At 42.4% G+C, this 27686-nt stretch overlaps 1 protein-coding gene across 1 annotated transcript in view; it reads left to right on the top strand.

The window, feature by feature from the left end:
- The window catches only part of SMO (smoothened, frizzled class receptor), a 28040-nt gene continuing 12689 nt past the window's right edge, over positions 12336–27686 (top strand). Inside the window, exon 1 of the mRNA XM_018046943.1 lies at positions 12336–12943. Within this exon, the coding sequence (XP_017902432.1) occupies positions 12619–12943 (325 nt within the window). The 5' untranslated portion in view covers positions 12336–12618. The remainder of the gene's footprint in view (positions 12944–27686) is intronic.

Below are 27686 nucleotides of genomic sequence, written 5' to 3'. Positions count from 1 at the left end.
AGATTGGATCCACCTGCATGATCCAGGCTTCTCTCCCCATCTCAAGACCCTTAATCACATCCTTCTGCCAAATCCCTTTTTACCACGTGAGGCATCATATTCACAGGTTCTGAGGATTGGGATGTGGACGTCTTTAGGACTTTCCAGGTGGCCCTAGTGGTAAAGAACCCACCTGCCAATGCAGGTAGACATAAGAGACAGGGGTTTGATCCCTGGGTAGGGAAGATCTCCAGGAGGAGGAAATAGCACCTCACTCCAGTATTCTTGCCTGGGAAATTCCATGGGTAGAGAAGACTGGTGGGCTACAGTCCATAGGGCCAGAAAAAGTTGGATATGACTGAGCACACATCTTTAGGACACATTATTTTGTCTACTACAGATGCACAATAAAGTATATTATGACCATTTGTAACAAGATAGATGGCTGAGACCTTAATGATCATTCTTTGCATGGTTTTTTTCTTATAAAATTTCTTCAGTTTACATATTTGAACAACTTGGTCTGAAGCCTTGACCTCCTAAAACTTTTTATGAGGAACACAGGGTCAATGCCATTCAGATTCAAAGACCTTTATTTAGCTAAAGTTCTTCCCATAGCTGAAGATTTAACTATCCCAGAAAGACACTAAATGAAGACATATTCCCAGAGGGCCCAACTGGAGAAGGGAAGGAATGAACAGAATGGGATCAAATGCTTATTTCCCACTAGAGAATTGCATATATTAAAATTTTATTATTGGGAAAAATGCAATTGAAATTCCTCTAAGTGTAGAGTCTGCGGTGAATACCTAGATAAACATGTTTTCTGGCAGGAGACTATAAGGGCCAGTTTACGTATAGACACAGGAAATGAAACATATACCTCTAGGAAAGTCAGTAAACACATGCATTCATTCAACAAAGATAATGTGCCAGGTGTCATTTCAGCACTGGGTGCACAATGGAGAATACAAAAATTCCTGTCTTCCTAAGTCTACTGGAGAGGACAGATTTATACAAAATATGTTATAGCTTAGTGGTAAAGAACCCACCTGCCAGTGCAGAAGACATGAGATGCAGGTCCAGTCTCTGGCTCAGGAAGATGCCCTGGAGGAGGGCATGGCAACCCACTCCAGTACTCTTTCCTAGAGAATCCCGTGGACAGAGGAACCTGACAGGCTGCAGTCCAAGGGGTCGCACAGAATTGGACATGACTGAAGGGACTTAGCACAGCATGCATATATATAACATATGCTGTGATGTCAGGTAGCAATATTGGCTAGGGAAAAAAAGCAAGCTCTGAGGGTAGAGCCTGATGGAAGAAGTGCTATTTTGGATGAGGCAGTTAAAAATGCCTTCATTTTTGGGCAGCTTAGCCATGTGGCTTGGGGGATCTTAGTTCCCTGACCAGGGACTGAACCCTGGACCTCCTGCAGTGAAAGCATAGAGCCTTACCACTGGATCACTAGGGAACTCCCCAAAATGGCCTTGATTTTTAAAAATTATTTGATTCTAAACTATTATAGATTTATAGGACTTTGCGAGGAAATGTACAGGGAAGCCCCAAGCACTTTTCCCTAACCTCACCGAATGTTGACACCTCATGCAATTATAGTATGATATCAGAACCAAGGAATTGACATTAGTGCAGCCCATAGAGCTAATTCAGATTTTACCAGTCATACATGCACCATAGATCTATGTAACTTTGTCTTAAGTGTAGCCTTGAATAATCAATACAATCAAGGTACCAAAATGCATATATAAATTATGTCTCAATAAAACTGTTACCAAAAAATACTCAATTGTGCCATCATCACAAGGCACATCATTAGTATTATGTCTGCATGACCACCTGTGTGCTCAGTCACTTCAGTGGTGTCTCTTTGCCATGCTATGAACTGTAGCCTGCCAGGCTCCTCTGTCCATGAGATTCTCCTGGCAAGAATACTGGAGTGGGTTGCTGTTTCCTCCTCCAGGGGATCTTCCTGACCCAGGGATCAAACCCATGTCTTATGTCTCCTGTATTGGAAGGCGGGTTCTTTACCACTAGCACTAGGCATAGCCACACCCATTCCCTAACCCCTTCAGTTGAGTTCAGTCGCTCAGTCGTGTCCTATTCTTTGCGACCCCATGAATCACAGCACGCCTGGCCTCCCTGTCCATCAACAACTCCCAGAATCTACTCAAACTTATGTCCATCGAGTCAGTGATGCCATCCAGCCATCTCATCCTCTGTTGTCCCCTTCTCCTCCAGCCCCCAGTCCCTCCCAGCATCAGGGTCTTTTCCAATGAGTCAGCTCTTCGCATCAGATGGCCGAAGTATTGGAGTTTCAGCTTTAGCATCAGTCCTTCCAATGAACACCCAGGACTGATCTTCTTTAGAATGGACTGGTTGGATTTCCTTGCAGTCCAAGGGACTCTCAAGAGTCTTCTCCAACACCACAGTTCAAAAGCATCAATTCTTCGGTGCTCAGCCTTCTTCGCAGTCCAAGTCTCACATCCATACATGACCACTGGAAAAACCATAGCCTTGACTAGATGAACCTTTGTTGACAAAGTAATGTCTCTGCTTTTGAATATACTATCTAGGTTGGTCATAACTTTCCTTCCAAGGAGTAAGCATCTTTTAATTTCATGGCTGAAATCACCATCTGCAGTGATTTTGGAGCCCCCAAAAATAAAGTCTGACACTGTTTCCACTGTTTCCCCATCTATTTCCCATGAAGTGATGGGACCAGATGCCATGATCTTCGTTTTCTGAATGTTGAGCTTTAGGCCAACTTTTTCACTCTCCTCTTTCACTTTCATCAAGAGGCTCTTTAGTTCTTCTTCACTTTCTGCCATAAGGGTGGTGTCATCTGCATATCTGAGGTTATTGATATTTCTCCTGGCAATCTTGATTCCAGCTTGTGCTTCTCCCTAACCCCTGGCAACCACTAATTCATTCTCCATCTCTATAATTATATTATTTCATGAATGTTACATATGAAATCATGCAGTAGATATCCTTTGAGATTGTTTTTTTCTTTCAGTAAAAAGGTCAGTTTTCATTCCAATCCCAAAGAAGGGCAATGCCAAAGAATGCTCAAACTACCATACAATTGTGCTCACGACTGAAGTGACTTAGCAGCAGCAGCAGCACATACTAGCAAGGTAATGCTCAAAATCTTTCAAGCTAGTCTTTAACAGTACATGAACCGAAAAATTACAGATTATTTTACAGATTATGAGCTGGATTTAGAAAAGGTAGATGAACCAGAGATCAAATTACCAACGTCTTTTGTCATAGAAAAAGCAAGGGAATTCCAGGAAAAATCTACTTCTGTTTTATTGAATAAGCGAAAGCTTTTTACTGTATGGATCACAACAAATTGTGAAAAATTCTTAAAGAGATGGGAATATCAGACCATTTTACCTGCCTCCTGAGAAACCTGTATGCAGATAGAGAAGCAAAAGTTAAACCAGACATGGACTAATGGACTGGTTCAAAATTGGGAAGGAGTACGTCAAGGCTGTATGTTTTCACCCTGCTTATTTAACTTCTATGCAGAGTGCAAAGTGCTAGGCTGGATGAAACACAAACTGGAATCAAGATTGCCGAGAGTGAAGAGGAACTAAAGAGCCTCTTGATGAAGTTCTCAAGAAGAGAGTTATAAACCTGGCTTAAAACTCAACATTCAAAAGATGGAGATCATGGCATCTGGTCCTATCACTTCATGAAACAATGGAAACAGTGGCAGACTGTATTTTCTTGGGCTCCAAAATCATGGTGACTGTGCCATGAAATGATAAGACACTTGCTGCTTGAAAGAAAAGCTATGACAAACCTAGACAGCATATTAAAAAGCAGAGACATCACTTTGCCAACAAAGGTTCGTATAGTGAAACTTATGGGTTTTCCAGTAGTCATGTACGGATATGAGAGTTGGACTATAAAAAAGGCTGAGCGCCAAAGAATTGATGCTTTCGAACTGTGGTGTTGCAGAAGACTCTTGAGAGTTCCTTGGACTGCAAGGAGATCAAACCAGTCAATCCTTAGGAAATCAACCCTGAGTATTCTTTGGAAGGACTGATGCTGAAGCTCCAGTACTTCAGTCACCTAATGCGAAAGAAATGACTCATTGAAAAATACCCTGATGCTGGGAAAGATTGAGGGGAGAAGAAGGGGGCGATAGAGGACGAGATGGTTGGATGGCATTACTGACTCAATGGACATGAGTTTGAGCAAGCCCTAGGAGATGGTGAAGGACAACAAAGTCTGGCATGCTGCATGTAGTCCAAGGGGTCACGAAGAGTCAGACACTACTTAGTGACTGAACAATGACAATTTATGTTGATAAATCCCTTGAGATCTGTCCAAGTTGTTACATATATCATTCCTTTTTATTGCTGACTACTCTTCCATGGTGGGCTTCCCAGGTTGTGCAGTGGTAAAGAATCCGCCTGCAATGCAGGACACATGAGTTTGATCCCTGGGTCAGGAAGTTCCCCTGCAGAAGGAAATGGCAGCCCACTCCAGTATTCTTGCCTGGGAAATCCCACGGACAGAAAGGCCTGGCGGGCTACAGTCCATAGGGTGGCAAAACTGTCAGACACGACTTAGTGACTAAACAGCAGCAGCGGCAGCAGCAGTGTTACATGGTATGGATGTGCCACAGTTTGTTTAACCATTCAACCATTAAAAGACATTTAGTTAATTTTTCAGTTTTGAGATATTACAGATAAAACTGCTATGAACATTGATGTACAAGTTCCTGCGTGGAAATAAGTCTTTGTTTCTTTTGGCTAAATGCCCAGAAGTGTGATTGTTTGGGTTGTATGGTGAGTGTATGTATGCTTTTTTCAGAGGGGCTGGTTTCCAGAGGGACTGTATCGGTTTATATTGCCCAGCAATGTGTGAGTGATCCAGTTTGTCCCCAGCCTTGCCAACGTTTGGTGTTAATCATGTTTTTCACTTTAGCCATTTTGATAAGTATTCCTGATTATCTCATTGTAGTTTAATTTGCATTTCTCTAATGACTAATGATGTTGAATATCTTTTGATGGACTATTTGGCACCTATATATTCTCTTCAGTGAGACTATGTTTTGCCCATTTTCTGATGAAATTGTTTGTTTTTTTAATGTTGAGTCTTGAGAGTTCTTTATATATTCCAGATTCTAGATCTTTGTCAGATATGTGATTTGCTAATATTTTCTCCCAGTCTATAATGTCTTTTAATTCTCTTAACAGTGTCTTTTGCAGAGCTAATATTTTAAAAATTCTGATAAGGTCCAACTAATTTTTTCTCTTATGGGTCGTTCTTTTGATATCAAGCCTAAGAACTCTTTGCTGAATCATAAGTCTTTAACATTTTTGCCTATGTTTTTTTCCTAGAAATTTTATGGCTTTATATTTGCATGATTAATGAATTAATTAATGGCTGCCCTGGGTCTTTGTTACTGCATGTGGACTTTCTGTAGTTGCAGCAAGCAAGGGATACTCTCTTGTTGCAGAGCACAAGCTCTAGGGTGCTCAGGCTCTGTTGCCCTGTGGCATTTGGGATCTTCCTGGACCAGGGATTGAACCAGTGTCCCCTGCATTGCAAGGAGGACAACTTAACCACTGCACCATCAGGGAAGCCCTACAAGATAATTTTGAGTTAATTCTTGTATAAGGTGCAAAGTTTAGGTTGTTTTATATTTTTGCTTATGATGTCTAATTTCTCCAGCACCATTTATTGAAAAGATTATCCCTCTTCCATTGAATTTCTTTTGCTACTTTGTCAAAAATTAATTGGGCATATTTGGGGGCATACTTATGATTTCTCTATTCTATTCCATTGATTAATGTATCTTTCTGTCAGTGCCACATTGTCTTGATCACTGTAGCTTTATAGTAAGCTTTAGAATCAAATTATTCCTCCCACTTTATTCTTCTTTTCCAGAAACTGTTTTGGTTATACTAGGGTCTTTCACTTTCTATATAAATTTTAGAATAAGCTTGTCTATGTCTACAGAGAAACTTGCTGAGATTTCAGTAGGACTTGTGTTAGAGATTTAGGGAAAACTGACATCTTTACTACGTTGAATCTTCCAATCTATAAACAAGTGTGTCTCTCCAAGGATTTAAGTTGTCTCTCATTCCTTTCATGAGCATTGAATAATTTTCTTCATACAGGTCTTACACATATTTTTGGTAGATACATATAAAAGTATTTCATTTTCTTTGGAGCAATTATAAAGAATGCCTTCTTGAGGAGAAATAGTTGAGAGACCTGAGAGAAGGGAGAAGATGAAAGTGAATGGGAGTCAAAGATTCTGAGGCAGGTGTTTGCTTGGTGAGTGAAAGGACCAGCAAAAAGAACATGTTTAGATGGAGTGAGCTAGAAAAAGAGTGGGGCTTCCTTGTTGGCTCAGACAGTTAAGAATCTGCTTGCAGTGTGGGAGATTAGGGTTCGATCCCTGGGTGGGGAAGATTTCCTGGAGAAGGGCATGGCAATCCACTCCAGTATTCTTGCCTGGAGAATTCCATGGAAGAGGAGCCTAGAGGGCTACAGTCCATGGGGTGGCTAAGAGTCAGACACGACTGAGCGACTAACACACACACAGAGAAAAACAATAGTGGCAAATGAGATCCAGGAGGTTGCCAAGGGTCAACAGCATGATAAAATCTCGGAATTTACCTTGAATGTGGTGAGATGCCATTAGAGAGTTCTGAGCACAGGGATGATATGATCCGACTTACGTTTTAAAAGGATCACCCTGGCACCTGGCTGGAGAGTTGATGGTAGGAGGATATAAGGAAACAGAGTGCTCTGTTAGGAAGCTCCTGGAGTGGCCCAGGAGACAGATGATGGGAGCTCCAGCCAGGCTGACAGTTGTGGAGGTAAGGAGGAGTAGTTTGAGTCTAGACATATTTCGAATGTGTAGCTGACACTGATGAATTGACTGTGGGATGTAACACAAAGAGAAGAGTCAAGGATGAGTCAAAGGTTCTTGCCTTGGGTGCAACTGGGTAAATGGTGGTGCCATTTATTGAGAAGAGGAAAACTACATTCTCTCTCTCTCTCTCTCTTTTTTTTTTTTGCCTTTTCTTCCTTTTTTAAAAGAAAGTATAGTTTAGTTATTAATAATTTATAATTTTGCATTAATTTCTGCTGTACAGCAAAGTGATTCAGTTATATATACATATATATATATATATATTCTTCTTTATGCACATTCTTTTTATATCTTCTTTTCCATTATGGTTTATCATAGAATATTGAATATAGTTCTCTGTGCTATACAGTAGGACCTTGTTGTTTATCCATTCTATATATAAAAGCTTACATCTGTTAATCCTAACCTCCCACTCGATGTCTCCCCCAACCTCCTCCCCCTTGGCAACAAGTCTGTTCTCTATGTCCATGATTCTGAAAAACTATATTCTTTAGTATAAAAACAGAACTGTCACTGCACAGAAAAACCTAAGACCTGAAATACCATGTGTAGTCAGACTGAAATGAGTAAGATTACTCTTTCCCAAACCAGGCCCATTTCTACATTGTTAACTACCAGTTGGACTTCCAGCAATTACTGAAATGGCACAAAAGTCCTTAATTTTGATGAAGTGCCATTTGTCTATATTTTCTTTTATTACCTATAATTTGGGTGTCATATCCTTGAAATCATTGCCAAATTCAACGTCATGCAGATTTCCCCATTTTCTTCTAAGATTTTTGTAGTTTTAGCTTTTAAATGTAAGTTTTTGGTCCATTTCGACTTTATGTTTATTGTGAAAGGTATGCATGTAAATATCCAATTTCCCCAGTAGTTCTTGTTGGACTATCATTTTCCTATTGAATAGTCTTGGTACCTTCTAGAAAATTAATTGGTCATATAAGAGTTAATTTTCAGGCTGTCTATTCTATTCTATTGGCCTATATGTCTATCATTATGCCAATATCATGGACTTCCCTGGTGGCACTAGTGGTAAAGAACCTGCCTGCCAATGCAGGAGATGTAATAGATGCTGGTTTGATTCCTGGTTGGGAAGCTCCCCTGGAGGAGGGCATGGCAACCGACTCCAGTATTCTTGTATCGAGAATCCCATGGACAGTGGAGCCTGGTGGGCTACAGTCCAAGGGTTACGAAGAGTCAAACATGACTAAGGCACCTTAGCAAAGCACATGCTGGTATCATCATGTTTTAATTGTTGGAGATTTGTAGTAAGTTTTAAAACTGGGAAATGTAAGTCCTCTAATTTTATTAATCTTTTCTCAAGATTGTTTTGTCTATTCAGGGCCCCTTGTAATTCTATAAGTATTTGAGGATCAAACTACTTGTCCATTTCTGTGGAAAAGGCTGTTGGAATTTTGATAGGAACTGTGTTAAATCTATAGATTTCTTTTGTAGTATTAATGTCTTAACATTGTTAAGTCTTCCTATCCATGAACACAGAATGTCTTTCCATTTATTTAGATATTCTTTAATTTCGTTCAGCAACATTTTGTAGTTTTCAGTGTACAAGTTTTTCACCTTCTAGGTTAAATTCATTCCTAAGTATCTAATTCTTTTTGATGCTTCGTAAATGGAATTGCCATCTTAATTTCCTTTTCAGAACATTCATTTCTGATGTACTGAAACACAACTGATGCTATCTCATCTTTATAAGAAAAGAAAAAGGAACTTAGACTAAGTTGTTCAAAGGTCCTTGGCTAATCAGGTCTCTTTACTCCAAATTGATTGTGCTCCTTCTCTGAGAAGGTAGTTTATCTAGCCCCTTTCCCATTTTATCTTTTCCATCTGAAATGATGTTCTTACTTGTTAAATAAGAAACACAATAAAGAAAAGGCTTCCCTGGTGGCTCAGTCGGTAAAGAGTCTGCCTGCAATGCAGGAGACCCAGGTTCAATTCCTGGGTCAGGAAGATCCCCTGGAGAAGGGAATGGCAACCCACTCCAGTATTCTCACCTGGAGAATCCATGGACAGAGGAGCCTGGTAGGCTACAGCACATGGGGTCACAAAGAGTTGGACACGACTGAGTGACTAACACTTTCACAGAATAAAGAAAGAAGTGGAGCACAGCAACAATTATGCTTGATTCTAGCCAGCGAGACAACTGAACTGTAAGGAAGCAACCAAAGCCTCAAGGATACCCATTGATAGCCCATACATGCTTTCACATTCATTCTTTTCAAGTGGAGAGCCCAGAGGCAAATAAAGAGTCAACATTGAATGCATGACCTCAAAATGCTAAAATATTTGGTGAGAATGACTCAGAAATCAAGAAGCTACTTGTAGCAAATTGAGTACTGTAACACATTGTCACACAGGAGAGCTTCTCTTGGACCTGATAGAAGGACTGTGTTATGACATGTAGACAGGGTTAAGACTCTGGAGGAACTGGGTGGGGGGTGGCTCAGGTTCAGGAGAGGAGGAGCAGTTCGCACTCCACCACCATGAGGTTGGAGACCAGGAGTGTGTCAAATCACTCAGAGTCTCTAGAAGACACTGTTGATCCTGCCCTGCCTGAAGGGGGGGATGGATGAGATTTCTCCAGGACCTTGAATACTATTCAAGAACCACCAGGAACAGGACTTTCTTGTGGGTCCAGTGGTGAAAAATCCTTGCAATGCAGGGACTGGGGAACTAACATCCCATGTGCCATGGTGCAGTTAAGCCTGCAGGCCATAACTACTGGGCCCATGTGCTCTGGAGCCTGCTCTGGAGCCCCAACATGATGCAACTGAGACCTATAGCCAAATAAATAAATATATATATATTTAAGAAAGAACCACCAGGAAATCTTCTCTTGCCCAGTCCTCACTGAACATTTTCCATCCTGTCCTGAAACTGCTGTGTGACAGGACCTAGAATTTTAACTTCTTGGGGTGCGAGCCTCAAGGAGTTGAGAAATGAGCACATCTTCTCCCTCGTTCTAAAGGGAAGAACATTCTGGAAGGAAGACAACACTGTAGCATTGTCTCAATTCATCCTCTTCAATCTCTTGCATAAAGGTTTTATCTTACATTGATTCTTCCTCAAAAGATGATGGGATTCTTCTGCCTTCCCAGAAATTCCAGACTAGGGACTGTATAGCTTTCATTCTTGAAGAACTGCTAACGTTTTTAGGCAGAGGTCAGGGGCTGCGTGAGCAAGGTTTCTCCCTAGTGGTGGAATACTGAGAAAATCCCACAGGGCTTCAACGCTGTCCCAATAACAACAGGATAGAAAATAAGGGGAGAAAGTTCCCAAAGCAAAGCAACAGTATGGTGTTACGCAACCTGCTCTGTGGCTCAAACTTCAGACATAACAGCCATTTCATTTATATCACAGAAAAAAATAACTGCGGTAGGTCATAAGGTTTTAAATTATTTTTCCAGTAGGAATATTACGCCCCGATGACATAGACTATTTCCACTTCTTCCATAAATCACCAGCACTTCCCTCAAAATGGTCCGTTGTCTCCGGACTCTCGCCCTTCAAACCATCCTTACATTGACAGATTAATGTTCTTACATGTATCACTCCTCTGATCAAAATTTTTCACTGCTTTCTATCACCAACAGAATGAAACCTGAATTCCTCTGTATGCCATTTGTAGTTTCTTACCAATCAGCTTCCCTGCTTACCCACTACTATGTCCTGATGGCCAGGCTGGTCATGCACTGAGTTATCGTCATAGTTTCCTCCCCTCGTAATGCCAGCTGGGCTCCTCTCTACTTTTCTAACTCCTCCTACTCACACTTCAGGGCTAGATTCAAATCCTCACTTCTCCACTTCTACCCACGCTAACCTTTCCCTGCTATAAATTCTTAGGGAACACTTACCGTATCCCTCATTTTGGCACCTTATTTATCCAGTGATTAGTATGCATATCTAACTACACTGGATACTCTGTGGGTAGAGAGAAAGGTCCTTGGCTTAGAGGAGGAGACCTTGCTGCTTTGTCATAATATATTACTATTTCTTGAGGGCAAGCCTTGTCTCCATGGTAAAAATCCAAGATCTCAAGTTCTTCAAGTATGTCATGCCTATCATGGTGCCACACACATCCTAGAATTTCAGAAAAAGACTTGTTAAATTGAATTAGATCCTCTCGGGCTTATGCACTACTTGAGGATGGTAGCTGAAGTGCAATAGCTAATCTGCTCTAAAATGGCCAAGCCTAACAGGACTAGTCCACCTGGGCTAGGCTGAAGGGGTAGGGGTCCTGGTGAGAAAGGAAAAGCCACCCTAGTGTGCTGCCCCATGAGCAACAGGAAGAATTGCTCACTGCAAGTCCACTCCCCTGGCTGGACCATTGGTTATTTAGAAGTGGAAACCACTGCAGGGTGAAATCAAATTCCATGACTGACAAGCAAAAGAGTGAGAAAATGTAAAGAATGGCAGAGTAGGGAAGGAGAGCAGCTTAAACTTCCTGGGCCAGCCTACGAGTAGCCTATGAGCAGCAAAGGGCCATCAGAGAGGGCCTGGCCTCCTTCGGCCATAACACAAAGACATACCAGGACCAGCCATTGGCAACCACAGTTCAGAGTTTCACACATCTGTAGCAATAAAAGCTTGATGCCCACACTTTTGGTTTCCAGACACATGCTCTCTGAATGCTCTCTGAAGGCAGGGGCGGCTGCCTGGAGTGACTGAGGTCATCTCCCGCACAAGTCCCTAGCTGGAAGGACTTGGACAAGCGGGGACTCCAAACGGTGGTCTTCTCCATGGAGCTCTGGAACAAGCTGAAAGATCTAATCAAAAGCAGAAAAGACTGGCAGACTGGGGAGCAGGGCAGGAGCTTCTAGATGCAGTAGAAGGTTCAGCTGACTTCAGTCATCCCTTGTCTCTCCCACGTAAACCAGAAGAGTCCACTCTCTGCAGACGGCCAAGCTGAACGATCCTCAGGCCAGTCAAGATGCCCGCTGAGTCTTTTGGCAACTACTGGCCACGATTTCCGATTTCCACCCATCTTGTGCCCCGAGGCAGCGGGGAGGTCACCGTAGCCCCCTGGCCTGGGCCTCTCCAGGCGCCCGCGACACTGAAGCTCCAGCTCTTCCTTTCTCGCATCCCTCCCCTTCTCTTCCCTCCCTCGGCCGGTCCCTCCCCCAGCCGTGGGGTGGGGGGGGCGGCAGGGCTTGGCTCGGAGAGGCCCGTGCATTCCAGAGAGCCAAGCGAGCTAGAGCAACAAAGGAGCCGGGTAGTTGGCGGGGAGAAGTCGGGGGGCTGAGGAGCTCTAACGCGAAGGGGGCGTCTGGGAGGCGGGCTGGCGCGGGGGCGGAGCCGGGGACCCAGTCCCGCACCCCCGGCCCGCGCCTGGCCTCCATCGCGGGGCCAGGAGGTGGTTTTAATGGTGGGAGAAGGAATGGGGCTGGAGATTGGGGGCCCAGGGGGCTCCCGGGGGTGAAGATAACTTGGATTGCCAGGAAGCGGTAGAGAGTTGTGCATCCCGGCCCGGGCCTCCGCCGCCCAACATGGGCCCCGGGTTCCAAAGTTTGCGAAGTTGGGTGCCGAGGGCCCGAGGCGCGCGGGGCGTCCGGGGGGACCCGGCACCGGACTCTCGGGGCGCACAGGTCGCCTGAGCTGCGTCTGCGGTCCCCAGGGTGGCGAGTGTGGCCGGGGGGGTGGGCTCCGGAGAGCGAGCGGGGGCGCCGGGGCTTCTGCTGAGTTGGCGGGTTTGGCCATGGCCGCTGCCCGCCTCGCACGGGGGCCGGAGCTCCTGCTCCTGGCGCTGCTGCTGCTGCTAGGGGCCCCGGGCCGGGGGGCGGCCTTGAGCGGGAACGCTACCCGGCCGGGGCCCTGGAGCGCGGGCGGGAGCGCGAGAAGGAGCGCGGCCGTGACCGGCCCTCCGCCGCTGCTGAGCCACTGCGGCCGGGCCGCCCCCTGCGAGCCGCTGCGCTACAACGTGTGCCTCGGCTCGGCGCTGCCCTACGGGGCCACCTCCACGCTGCTGGCCGGGGACTCCGACTCCCAGGAGGAGGCGCACGGCAAGCTCGTGCTCTGGTCGGGTAAGCGCGCGGGAGCCGGAGCCAGGGTCGGGGCCCGTGGCGGTGGGTTCCTGGGACTCTCCGAAAGAATAGGCTCGGGCCTGAGCTTGTGAGAGGGTGGGAGCAGCACCCGGGAGAGTTGGAGGAACAGAGCCTGAAACTTGGGAGGCAGGCTTGAGACCCTCGGGTAGGGAAGGCGAGGAAGTTGAGGGAGTGGGTCACAAAGGGCCTGAGCAGGGTAGGAAGCAAAGGATGAGGGGGAATGAGGGCCCCTGGGAGCGAGGGGGTGGGGGCTCTGAGCCACGGGAAAGGACTTCTTTTTTTTTTTTTTTTTTAATTTAAGAAGAGATGCTGCACGTAGGTACCACTGTGGAAGCGGGGTCCTCAGGAATGCAAGGTGTTTAGACCCTGGAGCAGAGACCAGGAAATCGAATTGGAGAGGGAAAAGGGAAAGATGGATGGGGGTAGAAGATTTAGGCATTGAGGGAAGATGGGGAGAAAAAAATTGAGTGAAATTTGTGAAACGTAAGAAACCCCTGGTAATCAGAAAGTTCCAGAAATCTTGTTTTGGGAGCCAGAAGTCCAGAGGATTATGATCTTGTCCTGCTTTTGACAGGAGATTTCAGTTTCCTCATCTGAAAAATGGGGACTCCGTTCCCTGTCCAAAATTGTGAAGGAATGAGACTCTTCTAACCATCATTTGTGTGTTCTTGGGACGTTTGGATTCTCAGACTGGTCTGCGTTGAGGAAGGACACTTAAGTCTGGGGTGTCCGGGCCCTTGGATACTTACATGGTGGCCTGAAGTCCCAGAAGCCTCATCTCATGCTGGGATTATGACCTGATCTGAAAAACTGCAGACTAAACCCAAGCAGGTCCTTCTTTAGCAGTGTGGAGTGGATTAGCTCCCCACTTGTCACTCTTCTGGGCTGGGGACTTGCCTCGCCACCCCTTGCTTGTAGCTAGTGTGGTTCCAAAAGTGTCCTTGAAGAAACAGAAACTAAAATCGAAAGCCAGGAGCAGACGTGGGAACCTCCTTCTTTTGATAGGTCTTGGATGTCCCACACGTCTGTTCTGCCCCAGCATCTTGATAGAGAAGTGTTTGTAGGCTGCCTGTCGTCACATTGACCACTGGAGTTCTGAGTCTTTGCCGGATGTTGAACAAAGCCATGTCATTCCTGGCTTGGTATAGATGTCAGAGGAAGAACTTGGAGGATGGTACCCATGGTGGAGCCACATCCTTTGTGGGTATTGGGTTCTAAAGACAACATGTAGGCAGAAACCATGTGTAATCAATAGTAGCTTTGAAAAATTCACAAACGGCCACAACGTAAGGTCTCTGTGATTTTGTGTTCGTATCCTCTTTTATGGTAATATGTTTGTATGCATGTGCAACAGATAGTAATGCATAGTATATAAGAAGGGGCATACATAGAAAATATAATTTTAGTTTTTAAAATTACATAAATGCAGAAGTGATAAAACTTTTAAAAGACACACACAAAACAAAGGTATCAACAAGGTTTCCTTGAGTTTGCTAAGTTGCTTCAGTCGTGTCCGACTCTGCGACCACATGGACTATAGCCTGCCTGTCTCCTCTGTCCATGGGATTCTCCAGGCAAGAGTACTGGAGTGGATTGCCATTTCCTTCTCCATTTTTGAGTTTAGGAGCCAATTGTATGGAAAATCTAAATGTCTCCAAACTAGAATCTCACCCAGTTCTGAGCTGCTCACACTATGAAAGGATATGTTCCTCCTGTCTCTCTCTCTCCTTATTTATTTAACAGGGGCTCATGGTTGAATTCCCGTAACTTAAATGCATGTGTGATGCTGCCCTTCTGTAGTTATCATCAAATCAAGGTGGAAGGGTATGAACCTCTCTCCAGCCCAAGCTCCTGAAAGCAGTTTCTGGGCAGAAGTGGTTTCGGCAGAAAAGTTTAGGAGTTAGAACCATCTGCTGGCTGCATAGGTTTGAACCTCACTAGCTGTGGCTCTGATGGGACACAGTCCTGCCGGGGTTCCGGCGCTGAGCCCTGGTCCTTAGTTTACTCTGAGCTCTTCTCTGCCATCACCCTTCATCCCTCAGCTCAGTCCCATTCCCATATGCTTTCTGGATGTTCCTTTTCTATGTCTAGTCTTTCTGCTAGATGTTTTATGTGAAGTAGAGCCAGAAGTAGGTATAGGTATGGGCTGGGTCAGTAAGTGGGTAGAGTGAACCAGAGCCAAAAGTGAGAATCACAGACAAGCCTTCAGCTAAGAGTTGTAGTGATTTGTCCTGTTCTGAGCTAGTAGACTTGATTTGCTTAAGACGTAGTCACTGTCATCTGGCTCTTGGAGGTGTTTTTGTAGGTGGAAATGATTTAGGGTTTCTGTAAACTTGAAAGTAGAGACTTGTTCTTTCCTTTTTTTCTTTTAATATCAGAGTTCTGAGTACATAGCTGTCCACTCATTCATTCAGTTAGGTGTTTGGGTGCTGGCTACAAGTCATCCGGGATCAGTTTCTGGGGCAGATAAAGATGGAGAATACAGACAGGATCCCTGCCGTCAAGGGAAGACAGACAATTAGACCAGGCTTTAGCAACACCTCTACGAGGTATTGTGACCTGGTAGGATGCTGAGAGAACACAGAGGACTTTGGGGAACAAGGAGAGACCTCCGGAGGAACTGACATTTAACCCACAACCTGAGAAATAAGTAGGAGTTTCTGGGGCCAAGGATGATTTGGGTGGGAAGGGATAGAAAGAGGATATAGATGTGCAAAGGTGTAGAGGTAAGAGGGCTTGATACTTTTAAGGAAGTATAAGAATTTCAGTAGAACTGAATCAAAGCATGTGAGGGATAGGATTCTAAGAAATAAGACCTAGAGAATTAGAAAATAAAGGGATTCATATCCCACATTGGAAAGTTTGGATGTTTGCCAGAAAATAAGAAGGGGCCACTGAAGGCTTTTAATGAAGAGAGATGGAATCATATTTGCATTTCAGACCGATCTCCTTGAGTACTGTGTGAAAAAGCCATGGGAGGAAGGGAAGCCTGAAGCCGGTTTGCTTGTTGAAGGGATGGTTGAAGTAGAGATGATGGTGGTCAGTACTGGGGTGACAGCCTGGAAGAAGTGGACAGATCCTGGGATTTCAGAAGTAGAACCAATGGGACTTGCTGATGAGTGAGCAGGAGGACCCATGTTTCAGGCTTGGATGGAAGGTGGTATCGTTTGCTCTCACTAAGCTGGAAAATGCTAGAGGAGGAGGAGGTTTAGGAAGAAAGTACGAGTTCGTTTTGGTCATGTGAATTAGAGGGGCTCATTTGGACATTTGTGTGGAAAGTGAAAGTCGCTCAATCGTGTCTGACTCTTTGCAACCCCATGGACTATAAAGTCCATGGAATTCTCCAGGCCAGAATACTGGAGTGGGTAGCCGTTCCCTTCTCCAAGGGATCTTCTAAACCCAGGGATCAAACCCAGGTCGCCTGCATTGCTGGCAGCTTCTTTACCAGCTGATTCACCAGGGAAGCCATCTGTGTGGAGAGACCCAGCAAACCTAGAATTGTTGTTCTGTTGCTCAGTTGTGTCTGACTCTTTGCGACTCCATGAATTGCAGCATGTCAGGCTCCCTGTCTTTCACCATCTCCCGGAGTTTGTTCAGAATCATGTTCATTGAGTTGGTGATGCTATCCAATCATCTCATCCTCTGTCACCCCCTTCTCCTCCTGCCCTCAGTCTTTCCCAGGATCAGTTCAATTCAGTCGCTCAGTCATGTCCGACTCTTTGCGACCCCATGAATCGCAGCACGCCACGCCTCCCTGTCCATCACCAACTCCCGGAGTTCACCCAAACTCATGTGCATCGGGTCGGTGATGCCATCCAGCCATCTCATCCTCTGTTGTCCCCTTCTCCTCCTGCCCCCAATCCCTCCCAGCATCAGAGTCTTTTCCGATGAGTCAACTCTTCGCATGAGGTGGCCAAAGTACTGGAGCTTCAGCCTTAGCATCATTCCTTCCAAAGAAATCCCAGGGTTGATCTCCTTCAGAATGGACTGGTTGGATCTCCTGGCAGTCCAAGGGACTCTCAAGAGTCTTCTCCAACACCACAGTTCAAAAGCATCAATTCTTTGGCGCTCAGCCTTCTTCACAGTCCAACTCTCACATCCATACATGACCACAGGAAAAACCATAGCCTTGACTAGACGGACCTTAGTCGGCAAAGTAATGTCTCTGCTTTTCAATATGCTCTCTAGGTTGGTCATAACTTTTCTTCCAAGGAGTAAGTGTCTTTTAATTTCATGGCTGCTATCACCATCTGCAGTGATTTTGAAGCCCCCAAAAATAAAGTCTGACACTGTTTCTACTGTTTCCCCATCTATTTCCCATGAAGTGATGGGACCAGATGCCATGATCTTCATTTTCTGAATGTTGAGCTTTAAGCCAACTTTTTCACTCTCCTCTTTCACTTTCATCAAGAGGTTTTTTAGTTCCTCTTCACTTTCTGCCATAAGGGTGGTGTCATCTGCATATCTGAGGTTATTGATATTTCTCCCAGGAATCTTGATTCCAGCTTGTCTTTCTTCCAGTCCAGCGTTTCTCATGATGTATTCCGCATAGAAGTTAAATAAGCAGGGTGACAATATAAAGCCTTGACATACTCCTTTTCCTATTTGGAACCAGTCTGTTGTTCCATATCCAGTTCTAACTGTTGCTTCCTGACCTGCATACAGGTTTCTCAAGAGGCAGGTTAGGTGGTCTGGTATTCCCATCTCTTTCAGAATTTTCCACAGTTTATTGTGATCCACACAGTCAAAGGCTTTGGCATAGTCAATAAAGCAGAAATAGATGTTTTTCTGGAACTCTCTTGCTTTTTCGATGATCCAGTGGAGGTTGGCAATTTGATCTCTGGTTCCTCTGCCTTTTCTAAAACCAGCTTGAACATCAGGGAGTTCACAGTTCACGTATTGCTGAAGCCTGGCTTGGAGAATTTTGAGCATTACTTTACTAGCATGTGAGATGAGTGCAATTGTGCGGTAGTTTGAGCATTCTTTGGCATTGCCTTTCTTTGGGATTGGAATGAAAACTGACCTTTTCCAGTCCTGTGGCCACTGTTGAGTTTTCTAAATTTGCTGGCATATTGAGTGCAGCACTTTCACAGCATCATCTTTCAAGATTTGAAACAGCTCAACTGGAATTCCATCACCTCCACTAGCTTTGTTCGTAGTGATGCTTTCTAAGGCCCACTTGACTTCACATTCCAAAATGTCTGGCTCTAGATTAGTGATCACATCATCATGATTATCTGGGTCTTGAAGATCTTTTTTATACAGTTCTTCTGTGTATTCTTGCCGCCTCTTCTTAATATCTTCTGCTTCTGTTAGGTCCAGACCATTTCTGTCCTTTATCGAGCCCATCTTTGCATGAAATGTTCCCTTGGTATCTCAAATTTTCTTGAAGAGATCTCTAGTCTTTCCCATTCTGTTCTTTTCCTCTATTTCTTTGCATTGATCACTGAAGAAGGCTTTCTTATCTCTTCTTGCTATTCTGTGGAACTCTGCATTCAGATGCTTATATCTTTCCTTTTCTCCTTTGCTTTTTGCCTCTCTTCTTTTCACAGCTATTTGTAAGGCCTGCCCAGACAGCCATTTTGCTTTTTTGCATTTCTTTTCCATGGGGATGGTCTTGATCCCTGTCTCCTGTACAATGTCACGAACCTCCGTCCATAGTTCATCAGGCACTCTATCTATCAGATCTAGTCCCTTAAATCTATTTCTCACTTCCACTGTATAATCATCAGGGATTTGATTTAGGTCATACCTGAATGGTCTAGTGGTTTTCCCTACTTTCTTCAATTTGAGTCTGAATTTGGTAATAAGGAGTTCATGATCTGAGCCACAGTCAGCTCCTGGTCTTGTTTTTGTTGACTGTATAGAGCTTCTCCATCTTTGGCTGCAAAGAATATAATCAGTCTGATTTCGGTGTTGACCATCTGGTGATGTCCATGTGTAGAGTCTTCTCTTGTGTTGTTGGAAGAGGGTGTTTGCTATGACCAGTGCATTTTCTTGGCAAAACTCTATTAGTCTTTGCCCTGCTTCATTCCTCATTCCAAGGCCAAATTTGCCTGTTACTCCAGGTGTTTCTTGACTTCCTCCTTTTGCATTCCAGTCCCCTATAATGAAAAGGACATCTTTTTTTGGTGTTAGTTCTAAAAGGTCTTGTAGGTCTTCATAAAACCATTCAACTTCAGTTTCTTCAGCGTTACTGGTTGGGGCATAGACTTGGATAACTGTGATATTGAATGGTTTGCCTTGGAGACGAACAGAGATCATTCTGTCGTTTTTGAGATTGCATCCAAGTATTGCATTTCGGACTCTTTTGTTGACCGTGATGGCTACTCCATTTCTTCTGAGGGATTCCTGCCCCCAGTAGTAGATATATCAGGATCTTTTCAAATGAGTCGGCTCTTCGCATCAGGTGGCCAAAGTATTGGAGCTTTGGCTTCAGCATCAGTCCTTCCAATGAATATTCAGGACTGATATCCTTTAGGATTGACTGGTTTGAGCTCCTTGAAGTCCAGCGGACTCTCAAGAGTCTTCTCCAACACCACAGTTCAAAAGCATCAATTCTTTGATGCTCAGCCAAACCTAGAATAGGAGTTGCTGAAGAGAGGTAGCCACTATGAGCTTCCTCAGTCTGGAATGCTGAGCCTTTGGAAGCGAGGAATATCTCAGGTTGGGCCAATTTGTAAGTTTATATAGAACTCAGGTCTGTCTCTCCTATATCTTTCACCTCTCTAGACTTGGGCTTCTTCAGGCACTCAGCATCTTACCCCAGGATAGTTTGAAATGTCTCCTCGCAGGCTTTCCAAGCTGACCAGACAAACATACTCATCCAGGCTATGGCCCACATTTGGCCAGAGCTGGTTGGTTTGGTAAATGGGGTAAGAAAGCAGAGAGACCTGTGGCTGGCAGGGGAAATAGGTCCCTGAGAACCAGCACGTAGCCTCTTTGACCACTGCTGTGCTCTCTGTGTGCACAGGGGTGTGCAGCCCTGTCCCCCAGCTGGGGGCAGCTGGTAGGGAAGAGCTGGAGAAGCTGGAAGGAATTTCTCGTTTGCTACTCAGACATCTAGCTGAGAGACTGAGAGGAGGTGTGTTATTTGCAAAGGCAGACCAGAAAGAATTTCCTTAGAGCTGTTCCCAAACCTGGCTGATGATCAGAATCATTTTTAAAATATATATTTTTGGAAAGTATAAAAATCAGAGAAATACCCACAGGCTCAAGTTTTCATTTTTGCTTCAGATTTTTACCTTTTGAATTGTGAAATGTAGCCTGTATACATAGGGTGCATACGACACAGAGGTACTAAATAATAAATAAATACAAAATGACACCTGAGTCAAGTGCTGTGGGCCATCCAGGAGCTCCCTTTGCCTTTTCCAGTCACATCTCCTTCCCTCCTCTTCTAGAAGTAACCACTACCCGAATGTTTTTGATGATCATTCCCTCTTTCCTCCATAGTTTTACCATCTAGTTTTGGAATCCCTGAACGGTGTATTTCAGTTTTGCATGTTTTTTTTTGCCTCTAAACAGATGGAACTGAGCTGTGTGTATTCTTTCATGTCTTATTTCTTTTGCTCTATGTTATTTTGTAAAATTCATCCATGTTGTTGCAGCTTATTTTTTATTGCTGAATAGTACTCCATTGTACAATATACCACAATTTATCTATTTTATTGTTCTTTTTGTTTGTTTGTTTTTGGTTTTGGCTGTGCTGGGTCTTTGTTACTGCTCGAGGGCTTTCTCCAGTTGCAGTGAGCAGGAGCTACTCTTCATTGCAATGCACAGGCTTCTCTTGTTGCCTTACATGGGCTCTAAGGCATGTAAGCTTCAGTAGCTGTATCACATGGTAGTAGTTGTGATGCACAGGCTTAGTTGCTCCTTTGCACATGGGGTCCTCACAGACCAGGGGTCAAGTCCATGTCCCCTGATTGGCAGGTAGATTCTTAACGACTGAATCACCAGGAAAGTCCCCTTTTGGTTGTTCTTAAACATTTAAGTTATCTCTGTTTTTGGCTACTATGAATAACATTGCTGTGAATATTCTTTTCTATATATCCTGGTGCCCCTGGGTCAAATTTCTCTAGGTACATACTGAGAGAAATGGAATCGCTAGGTAAGAGGGCACGCATATCAGCTTTGCTACATAACGCCAGTTTTTCAAAATGATTGTACCAACTTCTACACTCACTGTTCCTGTAGAAGAGTCACCACGGCTCCATGTTATTTCTGACACTTGGTACTGTCAGTGTTTTAAGTTTTTGCCAATCTAGAAGATCTGAATAGACATTTCTCCGAAGAGGACATATAGATATGTCTCATGAAAAGATGTTCAACATTGATAGTTATTAGAGAAATGCAAATCACCAGTACAATGAGATATTACTTAATACTGGTCAGAATGGCTATCACCAAAAAATCCACAAACAAACGGTGAATGAAGAGAAGGGAACCCTTCTACACTGTTGGTGTAAATGTAAATTGGTATAGCCACTATGGAGAACAGTATGGTGGTCCCTTAAGAAACTAAAAATAGAGCTACCATGTGACCCTGCAATCCCACTCATGGGCATATATCTGGAGAAAAACATGATCCGAAAGGATACATGAACTCCGGTGTTCATTGCTGCACTGTTTACAATAGCCAAGACATGGAAGCAACCTAAATGTCGATCAACAGAGGAATGGATGAAGAAGATATGGTACTTATATACAGTGGAATATTATTTAGCCGTTAAAGGGAAAATGGATATTGATGAACCTATTTGCAGGGGAGGAAGGGAGATGCAGGTGTAAAGAATGGACTTATGGACACAATGAGGGAGGGAGAGAGTGGGATGAATGGAGAAATAGCATCACCATATATACACTATCAGCTGTATGCAGGCGATAAACTGCTGTGGAGCATAGGGAGCCCAGTCTGGTGCTCTGTGATGACCTGGAGGGTTGGGGTAGGGGAGGAGAGGGAGGCTTGAGAAGGAGGGGATGTAGTATAATTATGGCTGATTTGCATTGTTGTATAGCAGAAATCAACACAAGGCTGCAAAATTTTTTTTAATTTAAATAAACAATTGTCACACACACAAAAGAATGAAATAATGTCATTTTCAGTAACATGGATGGACCTAGAGAGTGTCGTACTGAGTGAAATAAGTCAGACGGAGGAGAAAATCATATGGCATCCCTTATACGTGAAATCTAAAAAGGAATTTTACAAATGAATTTACAAAACAGAAAGAGACACAGATTTAGAAAACAAACTTATGGTTGCCAAGGAGAAGGGACAGTTAGGGAGTTTGGGAAGGTCATGTACACATTGCTGTTTTCAAAGAGGATAACCCACGAGGACCTACTGTCTAGCACCTGGAACTCTATTCAATGTTATGTGCCAGCCTGGGTGGGAGGGAGGTTTGGAGGAGAATGCATACATGTATATGTATGGGTGAGTCCCTTTCTATTCACCTGAAACTACTACAACATTGTTAATTGGCTATACCCCAGGACAAAATAAAAAATTTTAAGTTTGAAAGAAAATTTTTTTTTGCCAGTCTAGTGGCTGTGTGGTTGTATGTATTTGTGCTTTTAATTTGTATTTCCCTGATTGCTAGTGAGGTTAAGCACCATTTCAGATGTTCCCTCACTGGCCATTTAGATTTCTTCTTTTGTGAAACCTCTGTTCAGATCTGTGGCCCATTTTTCTGTCAGACTATCTGTGACATTTGTAAGATTTGTAGTTCTTTATATATGCTATATATGAGTCCTTTATTGGTTGTAAGTGTTGAAAATTCTTTCTATTCTGCAGCATGCCTTTTCGTTCTCTCAGTGTCTTCTGTTGGACAGAAGTTCTGAACTTTAGTCATTTATCAAACTTTTTATGATTAGTGCTTATTGTGTCTCACTTTTAAGTCTTTTCATACCACAAAGTCAAGAATTCATTCTGTTACCTTCTTTCCTTTCATTTTAGGTACATAATTCACCTGGAATTGATTATTTTAGAACTCCAGTTTCATATATATTGCCTCAACATCATTTATTTTAAAAAAATTATTTTCTGTACTGGTCTGCCATAAATCAAGTGTTCAAATATGTTTTTGTTTCTGGGATCTTTATTCCATTCCATATGTCTATTTGTCTATCTCTTATCATACCATCTTAATTATAATATATTTTTAAAAAAAATCATGCCTCTGAGCATGCAGAATCTCGATTCCCCAACCAGAAATCAAACCTGTGTCCCCTGATTTGGGAACTTGGAGTCTTAACCACTGGACCACTAAGGAAGTCCCTTTAATTATCATATCTTTATAGCGTGGTCCTTTTTTTAAATTTTATTTTTAATTGGAGGATAATTGCTTTACAATGTTGTGTTGATTTCTGCTATACAACAACATGAATCAGCCATAAGTATACATATATCCCTTCCTTCTTGAACCTCCCTTCCACTCCAGCCCCCATCCCACCCCTGTAGGTTGTTACAGAGTACCGGGCTGAGCTCCCTGTGTTGTATAGCAACTTCCCACTAGCTATCTATTTTACATATGGTAATGTATATGTTTCAGTATAGCAGGGTTCTTTACCTTCTTTGAGCTATAAACCTTTTTGACAGTCTGGTAAAACCTATGGGCCCCTTCTCAGTATAGTATTTTTAATTCATAAAGTAGAGCACAAAGGATTGAAAAGCATATAGGATTACAAAAGAAATTAATTATATTGAAATATAGTTTTCAAGTGTTAAAAAACAAGTTTGCAATCTAATGTATGTGTGCTTCTTTATTAGTACACTAGATAACATTTCAGTTCAGTTCAGTTCAGTCGCTCAGTCGTGTCCGACTCTTTGCGACCCCATGAATCCCAGCATGCGAGGCCTCCCTGTCCATCACCAACTCCTGGAGTTCACTCAGACTCACGTCCATCGAGTCAGTGATGCCATCCAGCCACCTCATCCTCTGTTGTCCCCTTCTCCTCCTGCCCCCAATCCCTCCCAGCATCAGAGTCTTTTCCGATGAGTCAACTCTTCGCATGAAGTGGCCAAAGTACTGGAGTTTCAGCTTCAGCATCATTCCTTCCAAAGAAATCCCAGGGCTTATCTCCTTCAGAATGGACTGGTTGGATCTCCTTGCAGTCCAAGGGACTCTCAAGAGTGTTTTCCAACACCACAGTTCAAAAGCATCAATTCTTCAGCACTCAGCTTTCTTCACAGTCCAACTCTCACATCCATACATGACCACTGGAAAAACCATAGTCTTGACTAGATGGGACCTTTGTTGGCAAAGTAATGTCTCTGCTTTTCAATATGCTATCTAGGTTGGTCATAACTTTCCTTCCAAGGAGTAAGCGTCTTTTAATTTCACGGCTGCAGCCACCATCTGCAGTGATTTTGGAGCCCCCCCAAATAAAGTCTGACACTGTTTCCACTGTTTCCCCATCTATTTGCCATGAAGTGATGGGACCAGATGCCATGATCTTCGTTTTCTGAATGTTGCTGCTGCTGCTGCTAAGTCACTTCAGTTGTGTCTGACTCTGTATGACCCCATAGACTGCAGCCCACCAGTCTCCCCCGTCCCTGGGATTCTCCAGGCAAGAACACTGGAGTGGGTTGCCATTTCCCTCTCCAATGCGTGAAAGTGAAAAGTAAGAATGAAGTCGGTCAGTCGTGTCTGACTCTTTGTGACCCCATGGACTGCAGCCTACCAGGCTCCTCTGTCCATGGGATTTGCTAGGCAAGAGTACTGGAGTGGGGTGCCATCACCTCTGTTTTGAATGTTAGTGTGGGTTTAATAAGCACTGTAATGTCAAGGTAGTGATGAGCAGTAACAATATTTTGAGGTGTTTCCAACAAAAGTATTTAATTTCCATTTGTGACAAAGCCACAGGTACTGCTAACATTTCTGTGGTTTGTTGCTCACATTCATAATTGGGAAAGACTAAATTTCAGTTAGATATAATTTTTTCCCATCCAGGTTCATGGACCCCTAAATTCTCTTTGTGACCTCCAGGCTAAGAACCTCTGCTTTAGAGGATGGCACTATTTAATAGACAGTGTGGTCTATTCTTAACCCTTTGTATTTTCATGTAAAAGTATTTGTTGGTGGTTTTGATTGGAATTACATTGAGTATATATATTAATTTGAAAAAAATGACATCTTTACAATATTGTGTCTTCGAATCATTTCATTAAGTATTCTATGTAGATCTTTAATTTTCTCAGTATTTTTTGCAATTTTCTGCAAAAAGTTCTCTTGTTAGATTTATTCCTAGGTACTTGACATTTTAATGCTGTTATAAATTGTGCTTTTATATTTCATTTTGTTGGTTGCTGTTGCATAGAGATACAATTGATTTTAAATCCAGTAAACAAACTAAATTTATATACATACAAAGTCATCTCATTTGTGAATAATGAGTTTTGTTTCTCCTTTTTCAAGCTATATGTACTATATTCTTTATTGCCTTACTGTACTACTTAAAACCTCCAGTACATGGTTAAATAGAAGTGATAATAGTACCAGAAGTCTTCATCCTTGACTTTTTCTTCATTCTAAAGAGAAAGATTTTATACCTTTCACCATTAAATGTGATATTTGGTATAGGAATCTTGTAGTTATATTTGATCAGATTAAGGAAATTTTTATTCCTAATTTGCCGATTATTATTTTTACCATGGATGGATGTTGAACTTTATCAACCACTTCTTCTGTTGAGATGATCATATGATTTTTTTCCGTCAACATGGTAAATTGCATTGATGAAATTTTCTAATGTTGAACCATCCTTAGCACAATGGATTTCAACTTGATTGATCATCAGAATCACACAAATTCTTTTTTAAAGTTTAAATTGTGTCAAATATTATTTTTAAAGTACAGAAATATAGAAAAAGTGAAGAAACTATTATAACACCTATGTTCATAATTTTTATTTCATATTTTATTAAGGAAATAAAACAAGAGAATTCCCTGGCAGTCTCACAGCCAAAAAAACTGAAAAAAAGAAAAAAAATACATAAAATCGATGTCCCCTTTCTTCTTGTTTCCAGTTGCATTTCCTTATCTTCTCTGGGAAGCGTCCTCCACCCCAGTAATTTACATATTTATTTTTTAAGCTTAATTACTTTAATAAAATAGGCAGTACAAAATTGAAAAGTAACCAAAGTCAAACTCTTCCATTTCTGCTTCCTGCTCCCCATTTCCCCTCCCACAGGCAACCGCCAACACTAGTTTGTGTGTCTTTTTGTAGAATCTAATGTGTACAAATGTATACGTGTTCTTATTTTCCCTCCCATAACCAGTAGTGGTTCTGCAGGCTCAGTTGAGTATCCTCTACTCAACTGCACCCGTTTAACAGGATATAGTGGAGGTTGTTTCAGTTCATCACAAATAGTTCAAGCTTGGATAGTGTTCTATTATATTGATGTGTGACATTTTATTTAGTAGGTCTCCTATTGATGGATATATATTAAGGATGTTTCTACTTTTCTGCTATTACAAATGATATTACAATAAATAATCTTATATATGATTTTTGTGAACATGTAAAGTGGAATTGTGAGTGTATTTGATAGCTGGTATCAGGTAGTCTCCATAAGTATTTAATAATTTTTATTCCTACTAAAAATGTACAAAACTGCCAGTCTCCCCTACGCTCTTGCCAAAATAGCATTTTCAAATGTTTTGATCTTTATCCTTCTAAAGATTAAAAAAAGATATCATTATAGTTCTGTTTCACATTTATTGAGTGAGACTGAGCATCTCTTTATGTTTTTAAAGGCCATTTGTATTTTCTGTGTGTGATCTCTTATTTATCTTTTGCCCATTTTTCTATAGGATTATGAATTTCTTGTTGATTTAGAAGAGCTTTATGCACATAAGGAAAGTAATTCTTTCTTTACCTGTGATGTTTATTGGACATATTTTCTCAGTGTGTTGCTTTTCTTATGATCTTGTTTTTTACCCTACTGAATTTATCTATTTTTCTGCATTGGGAGGCAGGTTCATTCTTTACCACCAGCACCACCTGGGAAGCCACTATCTATTTTTCTGAAGTCTTTTCTTCAAATCTTTTATTTCAAAATTTCTAGTTTTGTGTCATACTTCAAAAGGCCTTCTCCACTCTAGGATTTTCAAAAAACATTTTCCACTTTTTCTTCGAGTAGTCTAATTTTTTTTAAATAGTGCAGTTATTTTGATTCATCTGGAATTTATTTTTTATGTAAGAAATGGGGTAAGGATCCAACTTGTTTTTTCCCCGAGCTGCCTCATCAGTTGTCTTTCTTTTTTTAAAGCAATTTCATTTTCTTTTTTTTGTTGTTGTTTTTCTTCAGTGAGTTTTTATTTTTTAAATTAATTTTTATTTTATATTTAAAATTAATTTTATTACATTTTATTAATTAAAATTAATTTACAATGCTGTGTTAGTTTCTGCTGTATAGCAAGATGAATCATTATACGTATACATATATCCACTCTTTTTCAGATTCTATTCCCTATAGATCATTACAGTGTATTGAATAGAGTGCCCTGTGCTATGCAGGAAGTTTGTTTTTTCTTTTTCTCTTTTTTTCTGGCTGCACTGCCCTGAATGGGGGATCTTAGTTCCCTGACCAGGGGATCAAATACGAGTCCGCTGCATTGAAGTTTGGGGTCTTAACCAGTGGACTGCCAGGGAAGACCCCCCTCAATTGTCTTTCAAGATTTATTTAATAATCTATCTTTTCCTTGAAGATTTTATT

Source organism: Capra hircus, chromosome 4 (genome assembly GCF_001704415.2).
Source record: "Capra hircus breed San Clemente chromosome 4, ASM170441v1, whole genome shotgun sequence".
Taxonomy (NCBI): Eukaryota; Metazoa; Chordata; class Mammalia; order Artiodactyla; family Bovidae; genus Capra; species Capra hircus.
This window is presented reverse-complemented; position numbering and strand designations above follow the sequence as displayed.